The sequence below is a fragment of the Corvus moneduloides genome, chromosome 1, assembly GCF_009650955.1.
Source record: "Corvus moneduloides isolate bCorMon1 chromosome 1, bCorMon1.pri, whole genome shotgun sequence".
In the NCBI taxonomy this organism is placed as follows: domain Eukaryota; kingdom Metazoa; phylum Chordata; class Aves; order Passeriformes; family Corvidae; genus Corvus; species Corvus moneduloides.
The window spans coordinates 95,906,970-95,932,824 of NC_045476.1; the positions used below are offsets into that span (position 1 = coordinate 95,906,970).

A 25,855-nucleotide genomic window follows, 5' to 3' on the forward strand; every position below is an offset into this window, starting at 1 on the left:
GCACCCATAGGGAAAATAAAATCATCCTGCAACAGTTAAACATCCTTTCAGTGTCACAGGCAGCTATCTTACATTTTTCAGTATGAATGAACACTGGCCTTATACTCATTTCTAAGGCTCATTTACAATACAGCTGGATCAGTTCTTTCCTAGTTCATTTGCTTTCAATAGGGGCTTCATTCTCAATTCAAATGACAAATCGCTCCAGCAACCACACATACACATGGCTTCCTCAAGCCTGGCATTTTTTAGGTTTAATGAAGCCTTTTAAATGACTGTTGTTTAAATTACTATGTAGCAATATATACATGTTAATTACTTTGGAAGACCTGTGCAAAGTAGAGAAGCGTTCAACTTTAATACCTAAATATTTTTGCCAAGGATGTTTTAGCTACTGAATGGAATTCATACTGTTGATTCATTTCATCTTTCATGCATTTTTTTTCTGGCAAAAGCTTCTAATAACACGAACCAAAAGAACATAATCCCTTAGACATCAGGAATAATACCAACTCTGTTGACCTGAATCTGTTCCCATCAACTTCCTTCATCTGAAAATTGGCACTCATGCTAAATGGACAACATAAATAACAGCATTTAATGATTGGTATTTGCTGGATAAGCTCCTCTACTTTTCCAAATTACTCTAGGAGAACTGTATTTTTTAAGTAATGATCTTTTTCAGATATTGCACCCTACTAAATACTTTCTTCTTGCTCATTTTGGGCTGCCAGAATTCTTAATTTCAGAAGAAAGATTGCACAGTCATCTCAGTTTCTCAACGAAATAACATAATAATCTGTACTTTATCTTTGCTAGACTTTTAAATTGCTCAAAGGGCTTGTAAACATTTATTCCTATAAATAAGATTGAGCACAGGAGGGAGGAAGCAAGAAGAATTAGGATTGGAGTAAGTTACAGATGTGCACCTTGCCTACATTTGTTATTTGCAAAGTGCATACACATTCAGTGTGGTTAGTCAGGAAGCAAGGGGTCCTGCTCCATTCTGTGACGCTGGCAGACATGCAGAGGTGATGACTATCAACAAAGTGAGCTTGTGATCTGGAGCACTTTGAGGTGCGCACATGACGCAGCCAGCAACAAAGTCACATTCTTACTGCCTTTGCCCTTCCTCTCACTTCTACTGCTCTTTTATTCATGTGACATTTTAAATTAACACAAGGTTCTCAACCTTTATGCCACACCTTCCACAGCAGAGGCTTTAGTCTCATTAGTTTCCAGAAACCTTATGTTAACCCTGATTTTAAAAACTATGTCAGCATAAAAATGCTAAGAAAAAAAAAAATGCAAGCATGACAGTTCAACCTAACTCATACAAAGAAAAGATCCTTTGACTCTCTACAACAGAAACTCTGTAATAACCAGAAATCATTTGACTACTACTTCACCATAGAAGATGATTATCCTAATAAAAACACACACGTTTTCCCCTATTCTATCAATGAATCATTTTCTTCAGGAATACAAGTCTGCCTTTACCCACAGACCTCTTCTTTCTTCCTTCACTTCTCTCCTCAAACTAAACAAAGTACATCCTCAATGCTGGAAGAACAAAGGCAACAGAATTTTTTTTTATTATTTTCTTGATAAACTCATTATTTATCTTCCCAAATTCAGGTTTGTTTTTACATCAAGATAGCAGTTTTCCCAACACTGTGCCAAGTACTGGTGCCAAGTCCTTAATTTATCTACTGATTTTTAAGTTTTATATCACTCTGTAGATCTTTGGGTCCCAGAGCTGTACTTTGAGTTTCCTTTGCCCAAAGCAAGAGCAGAGTAAACCAACATACAATTAAGATGGGAAGTCAGGAAACAATCATCAAAAATTCATGTGAAGAGCACAACAGCTTCAGGAAGCAAAACCCAAAAATTGTTAAGTGTCATGAATTTAGTCTGTCACCACAGCCCATCCCCAGATGAGTCACAGTTACTCAAAACAAAGATCATTAGATAGTCACAAAGCGTACATAATGAAGTTTTCTTGAACAACCAGGTGCACTTTAGCATTATTAGAGCAAAACCACCAAGTTGCTGCATTCTATGAGCATAAGATCACTGAGGAATGCAGTACATTTTATTCAAATTTACCAAGTGTTTATGTATTTAAAAAAACCCCAGCCCTTTCTCAACTCACAGCATCTCATATTTGCATCTATTTCTATGCAAATTAGCAAACGCTTTCAAATTATTAAAGATGGGGAAAACCCCATACTTGAAATTTTCAGGTTGATTTTTTTTCCTTAAAAGTGTGCAGCAAACTGAAGACATATTATTTTTGTCAAAACTGTTACCTGAGCATGCAAATTCAGCATGTCAAAAAGAAGAATGATTATGCTGAGTTGCATGGTTTGTTACATTCTTTCTTCCTGTTATAAATAAATTATGATAAATTACACAGGCTTGCAGTAGTTAATGCAATTTCTCCTTTAACACAAAAATACGAGTTCATCATTGTTTAGAAAAATGCACTTTGAATGGATTGCTATAAGCTCTTCAGTTTCTAACTTCAGTATTTTGCCAATAATCTTTTCATGTGTTAATGCTTAACATTCCATTTAATTAAATCCAAATATCACTAAGGTTATAAAAACCAGTTTAATCCATCTTTTTAGTGTTATTTTTTTACTGTTATTTTTTTACTGAGCTACAAGACATGGTCTTATTCACTAGAAGGCCTAAGCAAAACAACTTGTCAAATCTTTTCCCACAGGTTAAATTCTGCCCACTGAAGTAGCAAACTCCAGAGCATCATAAAGGTCTCTACTACTTGACTGTCTGAGGAATATTGTCTTTGCAAAGTCTCCATAGAAGCCAGTTTACAACATTTCTCCTCACCTAATCAAAACAAATACAGTAGTCCTACTTTGCTTATTGTCTGAAATTACATTAGCCGTCTGAGGTTGGCAGCATCACTCTCCTGCCTTTATTTTTAACAGACACTTTTACAGATGATAGCCACCAGATATGCTTCCCAAAGCAAAGAGATTTCCTCCACTGGTTTACTTTTTGAAGGAGACAGACTCCTCAAAAACAAAATTCTAGATAAAGTTAAGACACAAGCGGTAAAGACTTCAACACACTGTCATCAAGTACCAAAAGCATGCTTCACATCATAATAAACAAGTTCTAGCCTTGAAACACTTCTAACAAAAGATGAAGTTAAAGACAAAAGATGCAGATATGAGAAGATAATTACCTCTTTATTAACTCATGACCCACAGCACTCATGCAAGTACACATGGTGTCCACGAGGCAGGAAAACAATATGCTATGAGCCTGGCACACCAGAACAGAGAACGAAACAAAGTGCACAGAAATGACCTGAGAAGGACCATCACTGGGGGAGACAGGTTATTTCAGTTAAAGGCATAGTAACACAAAAATTCAGCTACAGCACCAGCCACAGTCATGTACAATCTTTGATATATTGGCCAATGCAGCTGAATCGGATGGGAAAGGATGATTATGGTAAAATAGATGTCCTCAGTGTCAGCAGCATGAAGTTTGGAGTGATCACCAGGCAGATTCTTAGATGTTTATGTATCAGAAGAGTAGAACATCCACATCTTTTAAGTACTGATCAGGGAAAAAAAACCAAACTAGAGACAACACTAAGAAAACCATGAATCTAGCAGTTAAGAGCGAAAACAATTTAACAGAAGTCTGCCACTTTACAAGAACACACCTATTTCACTGTGACTGGCAAATTTGTAAAGAAAGTGTATTAGAGCATTTTAGATGATGCACAGCCTAAGAGTATTGCATTTAAACTCAGCCGGTCTTGATTTGTTTTACACTGACAGTGAAGTAGTAATTTGTGCGTTTAGACAAGTCATAAACTTACGTAAGAAAGAAAAGGAATCTAACAGGCAATGTGTTCAAAGTCTCAAGTTCTATTCTGATACATTTTTAACAGGCAAATTGGTTTTCTCTCCCTCTCAGAATCAGTGGACAAGTTTAACAAAAGACTCAAAAAAATCAGAGGTCTTAACTTCATAAATTTGAAACTGCCTCCCCAACCTCACTCTTCCACCCTGTTAATCTGAAGTACTTGCGCTGAGGGAACTTCAAAACAAATTTTATCCAGCAATTTGAGAAGTTCATGACAAACACTTGTTTTTCTGTTATTTCCAGTGTGTAAGAAGTCACTAATACATAATTAGAATACCTATAATCTCTAGATTAGCTGTAGCACAGACAGATTTGTATTTTAGCAAATTATCAGCTTTGTCTATGCTTTATCACTGTTCTTAACCAAATTCTACGCTGCCATTTTCATGCAAAAAGATGTGGTTTTAATTTAGGCTTATTGGGTGTTCCAAAAGGAAAGCTCATATCTTCTACCCTACAAGGTTATCACAAGACAGTCACCTCAATTCAATAAAGAATCTCAAAGCAAAAGGAACTTTGTACTGTAACACTGCAATACCTTTAGTCAGCTTCCAGTATTTGTGTAAGGTGAAATTCTGCTTCTAGAACAAAGTCCAGATAAAAAGGCACTACAGCTAAACTGGTTTCCTCAGTCTCACATAGTCAAGGGGCTTTCCAGCTACAGAATGTGTCTTAAGTTTCAAGACTTTAACAATCCCATTTCTCTCTCCAGCAGTATCTCAAATCCTGTTTTGGCCAGTATAGAACTCAAAAATTTACTCCCAAAATACAATGGTACTAGTTTGCAGGGACTTTGCAGACAAAAATCCCTACAGAGGAATACTGTGGGCACAGTAAGAGCAATCCAGAACCATACCAAGAAGCCTGACAGGACAATCTTACTGCAGCTGTTGAACAGATTGGTACTCCACAAGCCCACAGACTCCCATGACTCTGCTAAAGATCACCATTTCCTGCACACCACCACACATACACCTTTATCTCAGTCACTGCAGCTCAGTGTGTCTCAGGTTTAAACTCCTATCTGGTTATTCAGCACACCCTTTAGTCACAGAGTGAGACAGCTAAAGGCAATAATGTCTTAGGCAATCTCTGGTAATCTTTTCTGCAGCAGTTTATCAGAGCCTCAAGTCTGCCGTCCAGATGGGGATAACAGACACTGTCACCTTACTACCCAGACAGTATAAAACCTCCAAAGATGCTTTGGGAGTATCACAAGAGGAGTAGCAAATGCCTGCACCTTAAAATAAATAAATAATCATTTTAAAAAATCATATATTAAATTGGAAACCTTCACCAATGAACACTAAAATCAACAATTCTCAGCTCTGGTCAGCATCATCCTTTAAGTTTCCCAGGCCAGGAACAAGTTGATCTCCCTCACCCTGCAGCACAACAGCCCTGACTGTAAATGGATGCAGGCATGCATGTACACAAAGAAGCACCAGATGGCCTGGGAGTTCTGTTTTCTTTAGCATTTTGAAAACAGGATTTATCCCACCAGCCATCAGAAGAACACAACTAGTTAGTCACAAGAAAGAAAATCCTGAAGCAAAACTTTATTTCAGTGGTTTTCCCCTCAATAAAAAAAAAAAAAAAAAAAACCAAAAAAAAAAAAAAACCCACCAAAACCAAAAAAAAAAACCAAAACAAAAAAAAAAACCACACCAAAAAAACCCCCAGAAAAAGTTTATTCAAATGTTTAAAATAGTTGTCATTCTAGTTGAAACCTGCTGTTCTAATGTAACTTGTGTATTTGGAGCTAAAAGCATATTTTCCATTGGAACATTTTCAGCATGATTCAGAGCCATCCATTTGCTCTTTCAAGACAAATAATCTTCCACCTGCTTCTTAAAAAGCATTGGTTTAGATCATGCTCTTAAATAAAGCTTCCTTCCATAAATGCAGTAATTTAATAGTAAACCTTAAAAGGTTAATTTGGAAAATGTAACATGAAGTCAAATTCATTCATAGTTTACTTTCCAAGTGAGAGACTAAACCAAAAATAATTGAGGTATTAGAAATGGAAAGATAAAAAAATTTAATTGACATTTATTCACAATCAAGATTTACTGAATTTGTAGTAGCAGCAAGACCCATTTCTGGAATATCTACAAATAAAGATTTACAATAAACTCAGACCACTTGAATTTTATGGATCCCTGACAGATTAGGAATCCAGGCTCTGCTCAATGCAGCAGTCATCTTCCCTGAACAGCACAATTTCCTTTCACCTCACCTGCAGCCAGCCTTAAAGGGATAAGGGATGCACTCCATCACAGGATATCCAGATCAAGTAACGACCCTAAGACCACCTTTTCATCCCTGGTTCCATTTGAAACTCCACAGGTGAAACCTAGACAAAGGTGACTTTCTCTAAAATTCCTAGTGTCTTTCTAAATTCAGTATCAGCTTTGGTATTCTTATCAACTCTGGCTCCCTGTTAGATTCTGAAAATGAAAACTAGAGACAGCTAGGTCCAGTCAGCAATGAATTAGATAACAGCAGCATAAATTATACCACTCATCATGATCTCAAGAAAATTGTCTCATAAAACAAGTCTAACTTCTTCCTCCATAAAACTACACTTTTATTTTATTACAGCCATAAGAACCCTTAGATAAATTTCTGCAAGATCTCTGACTTTGGAGCAGATGAGCTGGTGCAGATCTGGATTGAGCTATTTACCATGATTTCTGTTGCTGAACAACATAGGTGCAGCAGCTGAGCATTTATTTCTTCTCCACTTCATACTAATCTGTCTTACTTTGGTGGGGCAGACCAGAAGCACTCCCATGACCAAGCTATGAGAGCACCAAGTACATGAATCAATCCATTCCTAATAGCCTCAAGGCCCAACTCAACAAAACAGACTGTTGCAGAACTTACACCTTAAAGAGCTCCTGTGCCCTCTGGCAGATCTTCCCCCACTGCTTGGCCCCTTACTTATGCCATACTTTTAACAAATTTCTGACATTCAATGTTGCGAATGTTTTTTGGTTTTTTTTTTTTAACAATGAAACATCCCTGGATCTGATCCCTGACCTGGCTTTCAGCACAGCTCCACAAACAGCTGAAAGGGCAGGTATCTGTCTACAGCACCAGCACGGAATGAGAAGCCAAGAACTGTTTCAAATTCAACTGACCACAAAACACCCATACTCTCAAAACACAGCTGATGAGTCTGACAGAAGCAATCATAAGCATTCCTAAAATAGATGTGTGTAGTTCACAAGAGGCAGATTTTTAAAAAAATTAATCACGAAGGGAAAGGAGGAGAGCAGACAGCAAGAAGCACTGTCAGTGCAACCCTAAAGTGTTCTGCTCACAGTCACTCACCAGTTTTCCCTGGGTGGGAACTAATAAAATTACTCCTGCTGAACAAAACTGGCACAGTAGCAGGAGATGATGGGTCTTATCAGTTGTACATACTGATTTGCAAATCCTGGGGATGCAGAACTGCATCAACAATGTAGCTGAACTCAGTGAAATCACAGGTCACACAGAGAGGTACGTGAGTTTCACTTGCACTCACTAGGTCAAAGACAGTGCCCTGGCTTTCAGCAGCACTGCAAGAACATTGGTGTAACAACAGAAAAACAATGGACTGTGAGCTCTCAGTGTAATGTTAAACAAAGGAACATTAGGTAAGAAGCAATGCAATTTCATATAACATTCAGCAAACCATTATAACAACATTGCTGCGTGCCCAGCTCAAATGTCTGCACATTATTCAAAAGTCAGAAAAAAGCTACAAACAATATTTTTGAGCCTGAAAAGCATCTGTAAATAAATTTTGTTTTTATCTACTTAGACACAGACAAGATTAAGAGGTGGCTTGTGCATGAATTTAGCAGACCTTCACGTGGAGAATATTTTTCCCCATAGTTCCATGACTTTTTGTTGCCTGCCTGCTCAAATACCAAGACAGGGGATAACAGGGACCATAAAAATATCAAATACAATAAAAGAGCGATTATTATGCTGACAAGTTCACATGCAACATGAGTAAGTAACTGCTTCTCATTAAAGACTCTTAAAGGCAAGTGAACTAATGAGATCCAAGGTGAGCACTGACAGTAGAAAAGTGACAGGCTTAAAACATGTTCTTGGAAGAAGTTCTAGAGACTGATCAGGGAAGGGGAATAGATTAAGTGTTCACAATGACCCTTTCTGACCTGAAACAAATCTACAGTTCAGAACCTATTTGTTTACCAGCCCTCCATATGACTCTCTCCAATATAAAGAGTGATAGAAGAAATGACATCTAGGAGAACAGTCAGCTGACTTCCATTCAACATCATCATAACAGCCTTAACAAAAGATGTTAAAAGGAGGAAAAAATGGCAACAGAGACAGCTGGAACATCTTCTGGCCACTAACCCAAAGTAAAATTTCTTAGCAAATGCAGTAGCTCAGTCAGAAATGACTGTGAAGCAGCCAGGTATTTTGGGGTGAGTGGAGTGGAGATAAAAGCAGGTAACAATAATCAGTGATTTTTTGCACATGTTTCATTCTAATAATTCCCTTTGAAAAAGAATTGCTTGAAAAACAAGAAGTTCTGTTAGTATGTGTTTGTTGTATTCACTTAGTCAGGCCTTAAGAAAACTCTATCCCTCCCTATTCCAGCACAAAAGGAAAATGTGCATCATAAATCCTAGATGCCTCAAACATCAATTCCACTTCTTACTGCCACCAGGAACCAGCAGCCTCACAATGGCTTTGGAGATATAAAAGCCACTTTAAGTAACACCATAAATTCATTTAGATCTCACACCAAAGCTGCAGGCTTGTCTATGGTGCCACTTCTGCATTTATAATCTATCCTTCAGCAATAAAACCACCCTGAGTTTATTAGTACTGCAGGTTATGTCCATGTACAAGACAGAAACAGAAGTATACTCCAAAGCATGTATTTTCATTGTGGAACCACAGAGTCATTAAGATTGGAAAAGACTTCTGAGATTGAGTCCAAACACTAACTCAACACTGCCAGGTCCACCACTAAGACACGTATCTAAGCATCACATCTACACATTTTTTGAACACTTCCTGGGATGGTGATTCCATCACTTCCCCAGGCAGCGCATTCACATGCCTGACAACCATTCCAGCAAAGAAATTTTCCTTAACATCAAATCTAAACCTCTCCTGGCACAACTTAAGGCCATTTACTCTCATCCTATTGCTTGCTACCTGGAAGAAGAGACCAGCCCCTACTCCTTTCAGGCAGTTATAGAACAGTAAGGTCCCCCCTGAATCTCCTAGAACACTAGCCCTACACCCAGTCTCCCACTCCCTGGTTCGCCTCTCAGAGTTTCCACTACCATCTGTGCAGAGGCAGAGATTACCCAAGTTTGGCACTTCACAGGAGATACTTTCCAAGCAAAGCAGATGACAGTCTCGGAAGTGGTCACATCTTGTGCCTCTGGAACTGCACTGAGTTCATGTTTTGCTTTCAGAGACATTTTTTCACCACAAACTGCAGCTAGATCTCACAGGGTCAGTCAGCAGAAAATACTACCTGCTTCTTGTTTCCAATGAGCACTTTCACATCATGCACAAGACAAAAGAAACAAAAGAACTTCGTCCTCCACCTCACTGTATCAGCTCTGCAATGCAGACAGAAAATACATAGTTTTCTAAGACTCAAAAGGAAAAGCTTCCTTCCCATATATAGGCTCTTGGAGCCTAATACACAACTTGTGCAAGTAAAGCAGGCAGTGCTGCTCAGAGAGCTGCTGCCTGTAGGGAGGGCTCCTCAGGCCTGAGGCTTTTCACAGGATCTATATTCACTGGCTCCCACAAGTCATTTAATGCTGCCTTATCTTGTTAATGAGGTTATTGCATATGCAATAAAGAGGAATTCATATTCTTTAAATACAAACCTAACCAGTTTACCCCACAGCTTGCAAGAAACAACTTTTCCAAACACCTTACTGAAGGTTTTAGAATTATATAAAAGCGCTATCTGCCTTAAATTAAGAAGTAACTTTTGATTTCAGTAAACAGTAAGGTGCCTTACTGAATGCAAAAGAAACAAAGTTCATTTTGAGGGCTATCCTTCAAGCCAGCACTTGCACTGCAGCTTGCCCCCTTCTCAACAGCTCCTGAAAGTCACAGCAAGCTCACACAGAGGTGTCACATAGAAGTTCTTCAGACTATTTTCTCTTCCTAGAAAGCTTCCAGCATGCAGCTTACTGAAACAGCTGGGAAAGTTCTCCCCTCCCAGCATTACACAAATGCTGAGAAACTGGCAGCTATTATAGGAAAAAATCTGCTTTGTGAAACACAATTTGGATGAACAGTATTTTCTATTTATGAAAGAGCTCATCTTTCTCCTTTGCTTGACAATTTTTCAAGATTCTGATCATACTGGAAATGTTATCAGATGATCTGTCTTGCTCTGTCAAAGTGAGATGAAATTCTTCAAGAAGAAAGCATTCTATCAGCAGTTAATACAATAACATGTAGGGGGATGAAATCATGGTCTGCTTTCCTGACCATAACAATGTTGTTAAAGCAAAACTGAAATTTGCTGAAATAGGTGAACTTTTTTTTACAAAATACATTTTATGATCAAATCACGGACCAAAATATGCTGGGTGTTTAATGTGAAAATACATCAAAATCTAAGGACATGAACTGTAAAATGAGTAAATCTGCTGGCAAATTTCAATAGCAGAAAACAAAACTCACTTGTTTTTTTTTCACAGCACTGAATTTTTCTATTCCCACTCCCTTCTGAGAAATGCAGTCATCAACTTAAGCCTATTTTTTTGCTAATATACAGATAAATGTTCCAACTCCTTCCTCATTTTTTCCATCTTTAAAGTAAACATCTTTTTTCCTAAAGCCAGAAATGACAAATCAGAAAAGTTTTACTAGAGGATATATTTTAACACATATAATATGCAACACATACACATCAACATGCAACACAGGGAAAAAAACCCATTTGTAAGTAAGATCAACAAAAGAGGGGATGGCTCAGAGAATTCAAGGGAAAACATGAAGGCAGTGGGTAAATAACATTATATTGTTTCCCTTTCCAAAGTTAAGAATACTATATAAAATATTTTTTGTTGAGATTATTTCCTCTTATATTGACCTCCCAAAATATATTATACACCCTTCATGAACTAAACCCCATCAATTAAAAGAAAAGTTCCTCTCCAAGTGCCTACTGTTTGCAACACTTTGAGTTTTGATGCTCCAAAGGCTCACCGATTTTCACACCTAAAAACAAGGGGTTTGATTTTATAAGTTTTGATACCATTCACTGAACAGAGAAAAGCCAACTGTGAAATATCATTGTATGAGCAGAAGGGAATGGAGACATACAGAGCACACATACAGGCTGATAACAGCTTAAGCAATCAGCTTAAAGGAGAAAAGGAAAAGGGCTACAGTCAACATTTAATGGCTTCACTGGCCTCTGTAAAAGGAACCGGCGATCTTTGCAGTCTTAGTAAGCAAGTTCCCCCATTAAAAAGAAAACCCATCAAAATTAACATCTTCTAATTAACTAGAAGTCAAGAACAAAACTCCAACGTGCTGCTGAGAGCTGCATGCAGAATTAATTGTGCCAGAGAGACACAGGGTACAGGTGGAGCCACCCTGCATCTGGGTGTTCCCAGCCCCAGCTCACAGTGTGGCCTCAGCAGATGAGACTCGTGGGCGGACTTGAGACCATTGGAGTGGGGCTGGAATTGCTCCTCTTCAGGGAAAGGGGATGCCAGTCACAAAGAAGAACATTTCCTGCCACCCTCTCTTCATTGCTGAACAGCAGGGAAAGAAACTAAATCAAACCCAGCAACATGAAACCGCAGGAAGAGGGACGAAAAGAAATTAAGTCTTTTGCACAACGAAGTTACATTGTTACACTGTTAAACCAGCTCTTTCCTCCTCAGAGCTACAGCAGGATGTCTGAATTCCCACCAATTTACATCGACATCCAAAGACCAAAACATGACAGAAAAATGGATACTGCCCACTGGACTTTACACTTGCAGGGTGCTGCCCTTCCTAGCAATACGACCTACTTTGAAGAATACCACCACTCTTCACTTATGTGCTTAATTCAAAGAGATAACAGACTCATCATTCATCATCTCTCAAAGCAAAGCACTCATGGAAGGTTCATTATTCGGGAAGAATTTCTACTCAGTAAGTAGCTTGAATATAAAACCTCCATACTGAGGATCAGCATCTCTACTGAATAGTGATCTTTGTTGCAACACAATGATTGCAGAGGATACTGGCGCATTCAGACCTGCTTACAAAAATGGAAGTCTTGAGTTTGGTCTTTTTACATAAATGTAAGCTCTTAGTTTAAAATCATACAATTATCATAGATCCAGGAACAACTAACAAGGTACGAAAAAGATTTAAGTGACAGAAAGCAGCCTTGACCAACTCTGGGTGGAGAAACAAGGGAGAAGAAGGAAAAAATTTGTAAGAAATGAAATGCTTCTTTTCTCAGAAAATTTGGAAAATATTCACTTGCACAGTTAAAGCAAGTAATGTTTGGACCTCATACCAACAAGAGAGATGTGATGCAGCTATCCTGTTTATATTATTTATCAAAATTAAAGTGAGAATTCATTCACAACCTGAGATAATTTTAAAGCTTAGCAAAGACAACTGAAATTATTTATCATCCAATACATAACCTACAAGACCTCACATAGTGAAATGTACGCAATAAGAAATTTAAAACTTAAAAATGGGAAGAACAGTATCCTTGTTTAGTCTCAGTTGAGGTCAAAAAAGAAACAGGTGTTTTCCCAGTCAAGACTGCTAAATTACAAAAATCCTCTCAAGTCTACATTTATTTTAGAGATATATATATACACACACATAATATACCAATAAAAATAATACAATCAATTATTAGTGCTACAAAGAACTACTGTGAAAAGCATTGTTTTCAAACAGCCACAAAAGAATTAATCCTCAGATAAGCTATCCTTCGAAATAATGTTGCAGTGTAGAATAATTTAATTAGAGATCACAGTCCATAAATGGTAACACTGCTTTTCTAACTGTATATTTGATACCACTATGTTCAGATAAAGTGAAGTTCTTCAAAAGAAAGTACCAATATTCTCCACATATTTGTGTAAAGTTATTTGTAGTATTCCACAAACATTAAACTGGCTCTTCTATCAGGATTTCCAGCCTATTTATCATACAAACTGTACCACATATATTAAAATAATGAAATACAGAATAAATTCAATGTGTTTGTCAGTAAATTTAAAGAAAAAAAGAGAAGGGGGAGAAAAAATAAAAAGAGACAACATTTGGTATTTGTTTGGATAAACTATCTGTGGTTCCATAACAACAAGGAAGGGAAACAATCTGAATCTGTACAGATCAAAACCAAACAGCCAACATAAATTAACTCTTAATATTTTTCATGCTTCACAGTTAGAGTCTGAGTCTGGAACTTCAACAAATATTTCAAAATAATCTCATCACAATATAGCTAATGGCCCAGGACACATTTAAATTGGTGCACAGAAATAAATGGAAATAGTAAGTCAAATGAAGAGCAGATGGTCACTCTAAACACTTCATTACCCTCCAACCCTTTTATTTCTAATGCAGAAAGAATAAAAGAACATTTACCATAGTCTACATTGGAAAACAAGCACTAAAACCTCCCCATGTGTTTCTCAAGTATTTAAAATACTAACCCAGAAACACTATACAAACTGTTAGCAGCTGTTGAGTTCATCCTTCTAGCAAGAAAAGAAATTATTTGTACTTATCCTTACATTTACTTTGCAAAGAGCCTACAGACTCAATGATGAGTATGTTCTCTCTTCTTCTCTCAACCTCCTGTCCACATCATTTAAGTTTTCAGGTCCATTTTTGTGGTCTTGCGTGAAACCATACAATCTTAAAGCATGGTGGTTTAACCTTTGAATTAATTATTTCACTGATAGCTCCCAGTGTTTCCCTAATGTCAGCTCTACAAATAGGAATGTTCACAACAAGCAGTCTTCACCTGCACCATTTGTGCCCTGGCAGACAGGGCACTTACGTGAGTCAAGCTGGCTGAATGAGCTGCTGAGCCAGCCACAGACTCATGGCCACAGCCAGGAAATTGAATTTTCCTGGGGAAGGAACAGGACTGAGGAGCGCTTCAAATTTCTGACAGCTGCAGAAAACCACAGAAATTTTCTAAACTAGTAAGAGGGACTAGGACAGACAACTATGCTCAAGCCCCAAACCAGAAGGAAGCAGACCTCTAATGCTCTTTAAAGTGCCTCCCAGAAGAGACCCCTCACAGCTTGTGTAGCTAGCTGCTCCTGGGATGAAAATAAAACTACTTTTACATATTGGGAAAACAGTGTCAGGTAAAGGAAAACCCACAAAACTAAAAGAAATCTGCTCTTATTAAAAAGAAATTTCATTAGGCATCATGCCAGTAATACAGATGATATCCACACAGAAAAAGTATAGATAATTGCTCAAGGACAAGATTGCAGATGAAAAGGGTGAGTTGAAACAGTTGGGAAGTTAACAACAGAAGCCCTGAATTCCAAAATAGATTTATGCTTGAAGAAGGTGAGACACTAAACAAGGCCAGCCTCTCAGAGAAAGTTACATAAAAAAAGGTATTTACAGAGGCACTCCAAGTAGCAGCACAAAGAAGTGCATGAAGACAAAGCATGTGCAGAGAAGTAGAGATAGCTGTCCCCTTCCTGTTTCAGAAAAGGAACAGATCAACAATACATCCCTTACTTTATATATAGTTTCTAGTCTCTTCAGCTTATCAGCCTTTTTCTTCCTATACCATCTTCTGCAATCCAAACAAAACTAGTCCGTCCTCAGCTTGCTCTTAGACATGTACTCACTTCCAAAATCTCTTTGCTCCTTTTCTTGCCTCATAGGAACTTTTTACATTACAGATGTTCTTTTTCCTCTTCAGGACTCCTACTAAGAGCCTGAAGCTACAGGCTTGCCACCCAGCACTCTAGGCTAGAACACAACCACTGGAACAAAACCCCAAAACATATCAGAAGTACACTGTTGACAAAAAAGTTCCTGTATTGTCAAATTGTTCTGTAAGTTTCCTTCTTATAGACCCTCTCCCTTCAAATCCATGGTGGTCTCCAAAGCTTCTCCAGTGTTCATTATCATACAGCTAAGCCCAGTGCAAACATCTGCTATGAAATGCATTTTTGTGCTAACAAACGAGAGGCCTCAGACACACTGACATTTCACATGGTTACTCTCCTAAGCACAGCTGTCTTTTAGTCCACTGCAAAAACGCTTCTGAAAGAACGCATGTGACAACCTTATCTTCTCCCCATCTCTCCAAACATGTAAGCTCTCCATCAGAGAATTAGTACCAGGTGCTCTTACTTTTGTATCTGCATTATACTACTCTCATCACTGCCTTTCTCCCCCTCCCTGGTTGTCAACTCTTTGCAGCAGCACTCCTGTCATCCTGTCTGTATTACACTGAAAAATTGTATTGGTTTTCATTAATAACTAATGGAACTCACAAGCAGAATTTCTCTTACATATGCCAAAACAAAACACTGTTTATTGTCTCCCTTTTCTACTATGTACTGTTGTGATGTCTTTTATCTGTTATCTGCTGCAGATTTATTGGGGATGTTTGGCAAGCACATCAAGGGCCAAAAATTCCCTCTTCTCTCTCAAGAGCCTAACACTGTGCATTTCTGAAGCATGGCTGCAGTCATGCATGCAGACCCCACCTCATTTCTCTCTCTCTGGGGATGTGCATGTTCCTGATTCTGTATGTGATTCTACTGTGAATGCCTTTCACACACCTTCAGCGTACACTGCAGCAATGCATCAAGGCATATGGAACAGGGATAACATAATTAAAGGCTATTACCAGCAGACAACACATTGACTTCTAGCTGCAGCTGCTTAATCAGAGCTGTAAGGTACTCAAAAGGCATTTCAACGTGAACTGAAAGAGCAAAAATACCCAACCTCTTCTACCAACAGAGCTTGATCAGTTTATGAAAGGGATTACTGGCGCTCACAGGAACTCATGAATGTGAGAGGCCTTTCCCTTTCCAGTGTTGCAAAAATGCTTTTAACATTTTCCAGCAAGTACTCTAATTTTATGTTGTTGAAAGGTAACTTCTGCATAAAGAAGGCATATTACCAATTTTATAAGTGCTAAAAGCTTTAAAGAATTTATTAAAAATCCCATTACCCATGTGATGTAACGTATCTATTGAAGGGGGGTGTCTGTGTGTGCAACTCCTTCATCAGGAAACTTCTGGGCATGACCTGAATCCAAGTGTCTACATGTATATTAGTGCATTTCTCTAGAGTTAATATTCATTAAACATTATTTGGAAATCATGTGTGATATGGAAAAAAGAAAAAATGAGTTGCACTTCTGTCCTGGTATTTATAACTTTATCAAGCCAAATACACTAATCAATAATTATAAGACAGAGATGACTGCACAAGAGTTAATTTAACATTTATATGTGATGTAAGCATGGAGGCTAGACAGCAATTTTTGCCATGTTCATGCTACCCCAATAAGAAAAGAATACAACACTTAGGAGATCAGAGATTAGAAAACAGTATTGAAGAACATTTACTATTCCTATCCTGAAGTGTTTCCATAGCAGCCAAAACAATTATTAAAACAGATACACCAAAAGGAAGGCAAAGAAATAATATAAAAGCTATTCATCTGAAAATAATTCACAGAATTGAAGAGTTATATTTGACTCGTTGATTAATTTAATCATTAAACATTACATACTTTCTAATACATCACACAAGTCTTTGTAATGATGCCCACAGCAGCAGAGGAATTTATCAGAGCAAGAAGATTTTTAGAAAGAAGTATTTATAACAGACAACATGTTGACTGCTGTGGATTCACATCACAGAAAATGTAAGGTATCTTAGATCTGCTTTGCAGGATGAGGATTTTCAATCTGGAGGAAGCTTACCATTTGCTTCTTCTTTTATCCCACTTAAGACTACAGAAAGCCAAGAACACTCTACACATGTTCATTCTCCTCCTGCCCTCCCACAATTTATTAGAGAACACCATTTCCAACAGCATTAAGTGACATTAATTCCTGCTACTCTGGACAGTCCCACTGAATACCCATCTTTCATATCTGCCCTTTAAGCTTTCATAAGATGCACCTAATTAAAAATCAAAGACTCAGTTTTAGAAATGTCAGCAATCATGCCTTGGAGTTAAGAAAAATTTGGCTTTTTGGCTTTATCCGTGAGCCATCTATGTATTAACTGGCAGGCACCATCACTGCTGCCTAAATGTCAGTGCTCTTTCCTTGCATTCTTTCTGCAAGAACACAGCATCACCTACAACCAGTTTTTTCTTTCATTAGAGTCACGAGTCCTCCAGAAAAACAGAGGCAAGACTGTTTTGGCAACAGTGAGCAAGTGGCCTTCCATCTGCCCACAACCAAGTTGCAAACTCTGATCTGTTAACAGCCTCCAGTGTAAGCCAGAGTGCAACACAGAAGATACCGAATAGGTTCCCAATGGTAAAAAGAAATGCACAGACAGCTACGTGTGAGGGAGGAGCGATGGTTTCTAATGGAAGTGTTTTTCTCCTTGTGTCAGCTCTCATCACTGGATTTCAGATGTGCAGACACGTGGTGTCAGGTCAAGAAGAAGTAATGACACCATTTATGTTCCCCTTCCCATGGGAAATCACCCCACAGCAACAGAACTGGTCAACTGCCACTCACTCCTGTATAACAGATCCAGCCTTAATAGCATCTCACATTCAATACAGGCCCCTGAGGAGCTTGTGGGTTTAAAAAGCCATCCAGTGCATTATTCTGTTTAGAAAGAATACTTTTAAAGTACGTGATTCTTGCCTTAAGAGTGAAGAAAAAAGCCAGCATCATTAAGCAATCCTTGAAATTTCAGGCAAGAAGCTGAGTACAGAAACCCTTATCCTGGGGTATCTGCAGTGCTCAGAAAAATCTTATGTTGACATTCGTTTGGGGGCAGCTGTGTACGAACCAAGTTTGTGAAAGCCAGAGAACACCTACAAATGAAAGAGTACACAGCACGTAGAAGGGAAGGCTAGCAGATGGGGTAGCCCAAGGGCAGAGCACATGCAGTAAAAAGAATAAAGTGAAAATGCCCCAGAAGAAAGAGGGTGTGGAAGCACAAATAAAGAAGAAAGATGACTCTAGTTCACTACTGCTCTACAGCCTAAAGAAGAACATGCAGAGGAAGAACTTGGAGATCAGGGCAGATCTCTACTTCTGTTACCACCATAAACTGACCAGAGTTAACAAGATGTGTACTTTCTGATACAGACACTATCGCACAAATTATAACATTAACTGCAAAGATACTTATCAATTTACTGATGTAGGATTTCTTTTTCCAACAGCCCCCATACAAGAAAACATTGTGGCAGAGCCTGATACATTTAACTTGGACAAAAGTTTCAGGGTTTCAGTTTTATTTGAATATTAAAAAAGCCCATGAAACAGTAACTGGGAAAAAAAAAGGAGAAACCCTGATCCTTTTTTCTATGTATAAAGCTAGTTTTCCTCCAGTCAGGCCTCTTCTGTCATTCCTTCACACAAGCAAATAAACCCCGTAGTCTTTGAAATCCAATAAACCTTTCAATTACTTCTAAATGAAGTCTTAGAGATAGCCTAAAAAGTTGTAGTTGCAAGAGTATTGTGCTCTAATATCAACAAGTTCCTTTTCCAACTGGAAGGGCAAGAGGGGTGCAACGTCACCGTGTAGTAAAAAGAGCACATTTTATAGATGTCGGTATCTCCTGAAATTAAGTGCTTGCAAACACAATCAGCAGCACAGTGAAATCCTCTGCAATCATCTCCATACTTGACTTCATGAGTAAGCTGCTCACTGATGATGAAGCCCACACTCCTTCCTTTTGATAAAATTTGAGCTGAAATGAGAGAAACCACCATACACTTTTTTTAAGAGATTCTACTCAATTCATTCAGCTTAACCAGTCCTGCACCTCAGCTTCTGAGTATTAAAGCACATTCTGTTTCACGCCCTATTCCCATAAAATCTAGACCTGCAAAGCTCAGAGAAACTTTACTGATCAACTTCTATAAATGGTGCAACGCCTCTTTCAGTTTTTCTAACTCTCAGTGTGGGTGTTACTTTCTGTGAAAGAAAGGGGAAAAACATGAGGAACAGATATGCAATTCAACAGAACAGGTTTTAATCCTCAAAACACTGACAGCTATTACATGCTCCAAAGCCCTCCATCAGTCTAGGGATTTGGGTGAAAAAAAACCCGCCAACTTCTTACTCTGTCTTTGGACAAATGAGCTACAACCACCACATGTGCAGCTCACATTCTGAGAATGCTGGCAAGTCTAAGCTTCATTTGGAGGTGAGTTCAAGCAAGAATGCTCCTTTACTGCTTCTTTACTGCGTCAAGAATGCTCCTTTACAGCTTCTTTACTGTGTCAAGCAGATATGTCCATACATTTTCAGCACTCAAGGACTAAGAGTGTCATTACCTCACTTTCTGATGCTACAAATCATCAGACCATCTCAAACGGACTCTAGAGAAAAATCTGACCTTTGATAAATCAGAGTATAACCTTAAACAAAATATTTACCAAGCTTATTGACACAGACCTCTATAAGTAAACCCTTAGCACACTGATAACAATCGTCAAGTCTACTTTATAAAAGATTGTGCTGAGATGCTAGGAGGAGTGCAGCAAGTTGTGAAGGAGATGTGAGGAGAGGAAATACATTACCATTTCAAATATCTGGAAATGTGCGATGTAGTCTGTAGGCAAGGGAGGCCTGATAATGCTGCAGCAAGTATCTCTAGGTGGCTCCGTTCACATACTTCTGTATTCACTTGTAAGAGTCTTACTCAATCTCTTCTGTTTCTTTTAAGCAGAAACAATAGGGTTGCCAAATTCCATGTTTTAGTGAAATGGTGCCAATATATACAGATGACAGCTAATATGAAAGGCACCTAACAAGAGTCTAAAGGTACTCCAAAAAAAACCTCTCTATTATACTGCTGGAGATTAAAGCAGTGCACAATTTCTCAGGTTGTTACACTCACTATTACTAAGTTCCCCCACCTGTTTTTTGAGACCAAGCTTAATGGCTGTTGACTATCTGGGCTGAAATGGAAAGAAGATTAAATGTTTTTCAAACATGATAAACTTCCATACTATTTCATGGGAAACTTGGGTTTCAAGAGGGAGGGAAAAGGTCAGCAAAAAAGGATGGGTGTTGAGTATTTAGCAGCTGTGAGGAATGGAAAAAAACAAAACTGCAAATTGCCGATACACACGGTGCAGCTGCCTTTAAGAGAGAGAAAAGGACACACAACGGGCTCTAGGGATGCTGAAACACCTACAAACGCGGCCCAACCTCAGCGAGCAGGCACAAACAACACACGCACAGCCCCACAGGCCGGCACCGTCCCTTCCTCATTCCTCCCGCACAGCGGCGGGAGGGGAGAAAGTTCAGCGCTGGCACGGTCCCCGCACCGACGGGCTAGGTCGGGCTGCACCCCCGGAGCCGCCGGGGCTTACCCCTGACCCCGGCCCCGCAGCCGGGTGCCACAGGACGGGCAGAGCGCCTTGGGCATCCCGGAGGGCCCTTCAACCGGCCCCGGCCGCGGGGGCGGTGGGAAACAAGAACTAAGGAGGAGAAGGAGGCAGCGACCCCCCGGAGACCCCCGCCGCGGCGGAGGCAGCCCGGCCGCACCTCGCTCTCCCCGCGGCGCCACAGGTGCTGTGGGGCTGGGGGCTGCAAGCCGGAGGGCAGCGAGGCCAAAGGCAGCGCTGCCCCGCGGAGGCTCCGTTCCCACCCGGGCAGCACGTCGGGGTGCCCCCCACGGCCGGCGGTGCCGTCGGGCGGAGTCAGCGGGCAGCCCCCCGCACCAGCCGGGGAAGGCACAGGTAGCGCCCGCACCGCGGGAACGGCCCCTCCCGGGAGAGGCGCCGCGGAAGGCAGCGCTGCAAGGGGCTGTTTTCGGCAGCGCAGGCGAGGAGGAGAGCGGGTGCCCACCTCCCCGCTGGCTCCGGGGAGAGGGAAGAAGGGCGCAGACGGCTCCCGCGGGCAGGACGGGGGCGGGCGGCGGTCATGGCGGGGAGGCGCGCCGCGCACCTGGCAGCAGGTGCATGCAGGCGGGGACGGCGGCGAGGGCGCCCGCGGAGGGAAGGACGAAACTAGCGAGGCTTTCCCGGCGAACGGCGCCTGTTGTGCGGCCGGGGGGGGGCACTCGCAGGTGCCCGTCGCCAGGGAAGGGGGGACGATGCGGAGGAGGGGAGAGGGTAGCTGCAGGCGCCGTTTTGCAGGCGGCGGAGGTAAGCGCACGCTACTCACCGGCAGCTCCACGTTGACTTCGGTCCCGTCCAGGAGAAGGACGCGGCACTGCAGCACCGGCTTGCTGCCGCCGGCCGCCGGGATGTGGACGGGCACTCCGGCGCTGTGCACGACCCCTCCGGGGTGCGGCGAGGAGGGGAAACCTCCCGAGCCGACGGCGGCGGCGGCCGCTCCTCGCAGCCCCCCGTCCCGCTCGTCCCCCTCGCCGCCGAGTCCACCTCGCCCGGCTCCTCGCCCGTAGCGCTGCATCGACCGCCGGCCAAAGGTCCTGCGCAGGAACCGCAGCATCCTGGGGGCGCCCTGCCCGGCCGCTCACACCCCCGAGCCCGCAGCTCCGCGCCCGGCCCCGCGGCGCCTCCCAGAGCAACGCAGCAGCGCCGCCCGCCGGGAGCCAGCCCGCGCCGGGCGCCGGCCGCACCGCCCCGCCGCCCGCTCCGCCCTCTGCAGCGCCGCCCGGCAGCGGCACGGCGGGGCGGGGCGGGACGCGGCTCCTCCCGCCGCCGCGCACCGGGGTCCGCGACCGGCGTGGCGGGCAGGGGGAGCTGCTGAGGCGGGAGGCGAGCGGCCACCTGCGGGGTGGTCGGGGCGAGCGCCCCGCAGCTCAGGTGGGGAAGAGCCGAGCCGAGCCGTTCCACTCCGCTCTGCTCCGCTCTTCCAGAAACTGCCCCGGCTCCGCGGCCGCTGGGGTGGTGCCTGCGCGACGGCAGCCCCTCGCCACCGCCCCCGGGCCGGGGAGGGGAGCGTAGCGGCGGGGGCTCGGAGCCTCTCTGCCCCGGGCAGCCCGTGCTTCGCACTGAGCTCTCCGGGGCGCCCCCGCCCCGCGTCCCCCCCCCGCGCCCGTCTGCCGCTTCCGCCCCTTCGGACAGGCGGAAGAGGGGATGGGGGAAGTTATTTGCGAAATAAAAAAAGACGAGGGGGATGGACAACGGGGCGCAGGCAGAAGGACGGGTCTTGCCTGTGTTGGGGGTGGCCGAAGCGGCGGATCCCGCCGGGAGGAGGAGGAGGGCAGCGCACCGCCTCTCCCGCCGCCGCCTACATCCCTTGTGCACAGACACGTCTGCCCGGTGCGTGGGAATGCTCCCGCATTTGCCTTTGCGATCAGCGCGGTCTGGTGGTTTAAGGAAACCGCTGTGAGAACTTGGTCCCATGGAAAAAGCAAACCCCCCAGACCGCCCCGGGGTTTAACTCCCTTTCGCTTCTGTAGCTGTGAGGAAGGAGTACGGGTTTGTTTATCTGTCACAGAAAATCCATAGGTACAAATACTCTCACGGTCGCTCTGCCAAAAAGTTAAATATCTATGTATTCTGGCTCGGGTGGGAACGCTTTTGCTGAATTGCTACGTATAAAATACTGGACGTGAATCATGTCTCACAGAAACAATCAGTGGGGCTAATTCTGTCACCTTATGGTCAGATGTGATCTGAGGAGCTTTGAACTGAAATAATTTGCTGCTTCTGAGGTGTGGGTTTGGGGTTTTTTCTGCTGTGAATTTATTTCTCTTAACCTTACTTCCAGGCCCATTTACACAAGCATTGTCCTATTAAGTATTCAGAAAGACTGCCAAAATATCTCAGCTTGTCATTTTTTATTGAGACTTGATAGTATTAGGTAACTGCCTGCTGCTTCTGCATCCTTTTCCATGTTCCTTCAATGCCCTGGATCAGGTCTTGAAGTGTCTCATTAGCCAAGACCGTCACTGAACTGCATGATCTTTGGCAGAGATCTACCTGCAGCCCTTCTGCACTATATGGCTGCATAAAAGAGCTTTTATAGAAACAGAGTGGAAAGGTGCTAATCTTTGCCTGCTAATGTTCACAGTCAAAAGTAGACACTTACTACAGATTATAGGGGTTTTTTTCCGTTTTTTTTTTCCTTCCTTAGGAGCAGAATTTCAATTTTCTTTCATATCCTGAATGATGTAGCATACCTTGAGGTTCTTTCACTGCTTTGAACACTGTGAAGATATCCCAGTCCCATAAAGCTCGTTTGCATACCACAAGCAGCACAAATTATCTTAAGAATTGGAAATTCAGCAGAAATACTCTCGTCTCTTGAGGGAGCTACAGCAATTCTGGTGCAAAGGAGAGTGGGGTGGAAGAGAGGTCTTGCATCACTTGGGACTGGGCTGGCAGAAAACCGAGCAAGTCTTTTGCCGTGCTAAAAATCTTTTTTACTCTGAAGCTGTGAGACTTCAGCCCTTTGTCTCTTTCAACTTCTGTCATGGAAACAGAAGTCTGGTATTTTAAAATGCATAAACGTAGGCTTGACTTACATTAGCAGCATACCTGATACAGACCAATGGCCATACCCCAGAGGCAGTCCTGCATTTACAGAACTGCCGTAGAGATGCTGAGGTCCCATTAAGTCTCATGTTAAGAAATACAAGGTAATTCTCACAGTAAAGGATCTTTTGGAAGGAGCTGGTGGTGGGAGGAAATAAAGCTGGTTCCTTAGTACCCAGCCTCTCGGAGTAAAACAATCCCACCGTTATTTTGTCTCATGTTACCAGCAGAGCTATCTTTAGCCCTGAAACAAAAACCTTGAGCAACTGTGGTACTGAGGATGCCTCGAGAAGTATTTAAACTAGCATTTATATTCAGATTTTTATTTCTATGTTTCACCCATTTACATCCTCTCTCCATTTTCAGATTGCAAGGCCCTGAAGGGGTTTGGTTTGCTGGCACCTGTCCTGCAGTCCCTCCTCAGAGTGCCTGCTACTTGCTTCTAATGAAAGGCACAAGCAGAAACTGCCGTGGTGCTCATCTATATTGTAGCTAAGGGCATTACTTTTAAATCCTTATCAAAATAGCCTTCCACTGCAACATCAACCTCCCATGGAATACTCCAGTGTCCACTAAGAGCCACGAATTGATTACTGCCACAGGAAAGGTGAAGGTGGTGACCTAGGCAAACCATTTTTCCTAACCCATATTGAAGTTCTGGTAGCAATCCCTGCCAGTAACCAGTCTTACCCACGGCTTTGCCATGGTTCTAAGCAGTGTGCAAATGGGAGAGCATTTACCAAAATCCTTACTGACATCAGTGTAGTAGCAGCAAGATGGGGAATCGCTAGCCCTGTTGCTGCTTGTAGCTAAATAACTACATAAAAGTTTGATAGGCACTTTATTCTTGCTCTTTCATTCAGCATTTTGGTTTTGTACAAATCTTGTCTGGAAACTTTTGGAAAGCTTGGAAATGGAGGCAGCCATGTGATGGGGATGGGGAGCAAGCCACGAACAGTTCTGTGAAGAGACTTCTCCTGCACGAGGCATGCATGTGCTGCCTGGACATCGGAGACCTCTTTCTTGTTTTAATTTCTGTCACTGCAATCACATTTATGGATTTTTCCTGGCCTGCCAGACTTTCACTCTATGCAAAGGAGTGTTCTAAATTTAATTTACATGCAGCTAGAGTTTCTTTTTCTGCAGTTTTGAAGAAATGTTATCTTTACTGAGTAAGTTAAACAGGCTTATATTTTGCAAGTTTCTGCCAGGGTATGTTTTGTTACAGTCATTACTTGGAGGAAACTTACATAAACAGATTCAAAGAGCAAGTATTGGTGCAAACCCAAATGTCTATGTTAATAAAACTGGGGAGGAAACAGAAACTTGAGGAGTTATGACGTACATTCACTCAAGCTTTCGGATATTCATTTTTTGGGGCTTATTTTCTAAACATATAAATGAAATTAAACTTTTTGTACTAAAAATTTCATTAAAGGGGATACTTTTCAGCACTAGCATTCATTGGATTACAGCACTCATGTAGCAGATGGCAGTTCTATCTGTTTATTTTCCACAAAAGTGTGTCAGTTATATGAGCAGGTCTAATGTCTCTGGTTTTCAGGATTTTTGTATATCCAGATACAGATTTAGATCAAAATGCAAAGGTAATTCTGAGTTATGTGGCTAAGGATAACTTGCATTTCTAGTCCATGTTTCAGCTAGAGATCCCAAAGCACTTCATTTAGAAAAAGGAAAATGATGTAGAACTATTTCACCAACACTGAAATGCAACAGCTGTTTAATAGCAGAGAAAAGTACTAAGAATCTCTCTTATGCAATTGTAATGGAAATCTATGTTTGAATAGGCAGAAAGTTATGCAAATCATAGGGCCACGATGCTGGAGCTAGTGGATGAATCCCTGAAAAATGTACCACATGATCATAAGTAGTGAGGACTTTCCTTGCTCTTCTCCAAGTGTTTCAAAAGTCCTTGATTAAGGAAAAAAATTAATATGTCTCCATTTTAAATATCAGTGTTGCCGTAGGCATGACTTTTGGCAGCTATTGCTGTTCATGTTAATCCTTATATACAGAAAAAAATTACTTTTTTTGTCAGAATAAATGTGTCCACTCAAAGAGCTGTTCTTGTATACCCAGAGAGGTTTGTTCATAAACATGTGAGAATAAGAACCTTTCCATTAGAAAATCTACAGAAAGAAAAGTTTCTTGCTGAGTGAACACTTTGCAATGCCTCCCATCCATCTAATAAGCAGGTTCAATATGACTTAATCAGATGTTCTTTCCTTTAGTGAGAATTTCATCAGGTTTTTACTGACCTCAATGCATAGAAA

At 41.6% G+C, this 25,855-nt stretch overlaps 1 protein-coding gene across 5 annotated transcripts in view; it reads right to left on the reverse strand.

The window, feature by feature from the left end:
- EPB41L4B (erythrocyte membrane protein band 4.1 like 4B) overlaps window positions 1-21,654 on the reverse strand; it is a 169,814-nt gene extending 148,160 nt beyond the window's left edge. For 3 of the 5 annotated variants that reach the window (XM_032119108.1, XM_032119119.1, XM_032119097.1), the window contains exon 1: window positions 21,280-21,654. In XM_032119108.1, coding sequence (XP_031974999.1) covers window positions 21,280-21,567 — 288 coding nt within the window. In that variant the 5' untranslated portion in view covers window positions 21,568-21,654. The remainder of the gene's footprint in view (window positions 1-21,279) is intronic. The other 2 variants (XM_032119129.1, XM_032119139.1) reach the window with 2 other exon arrangements.
- Window positions 21,655-25,855: the final 4,201 nt, after the last annotated feature.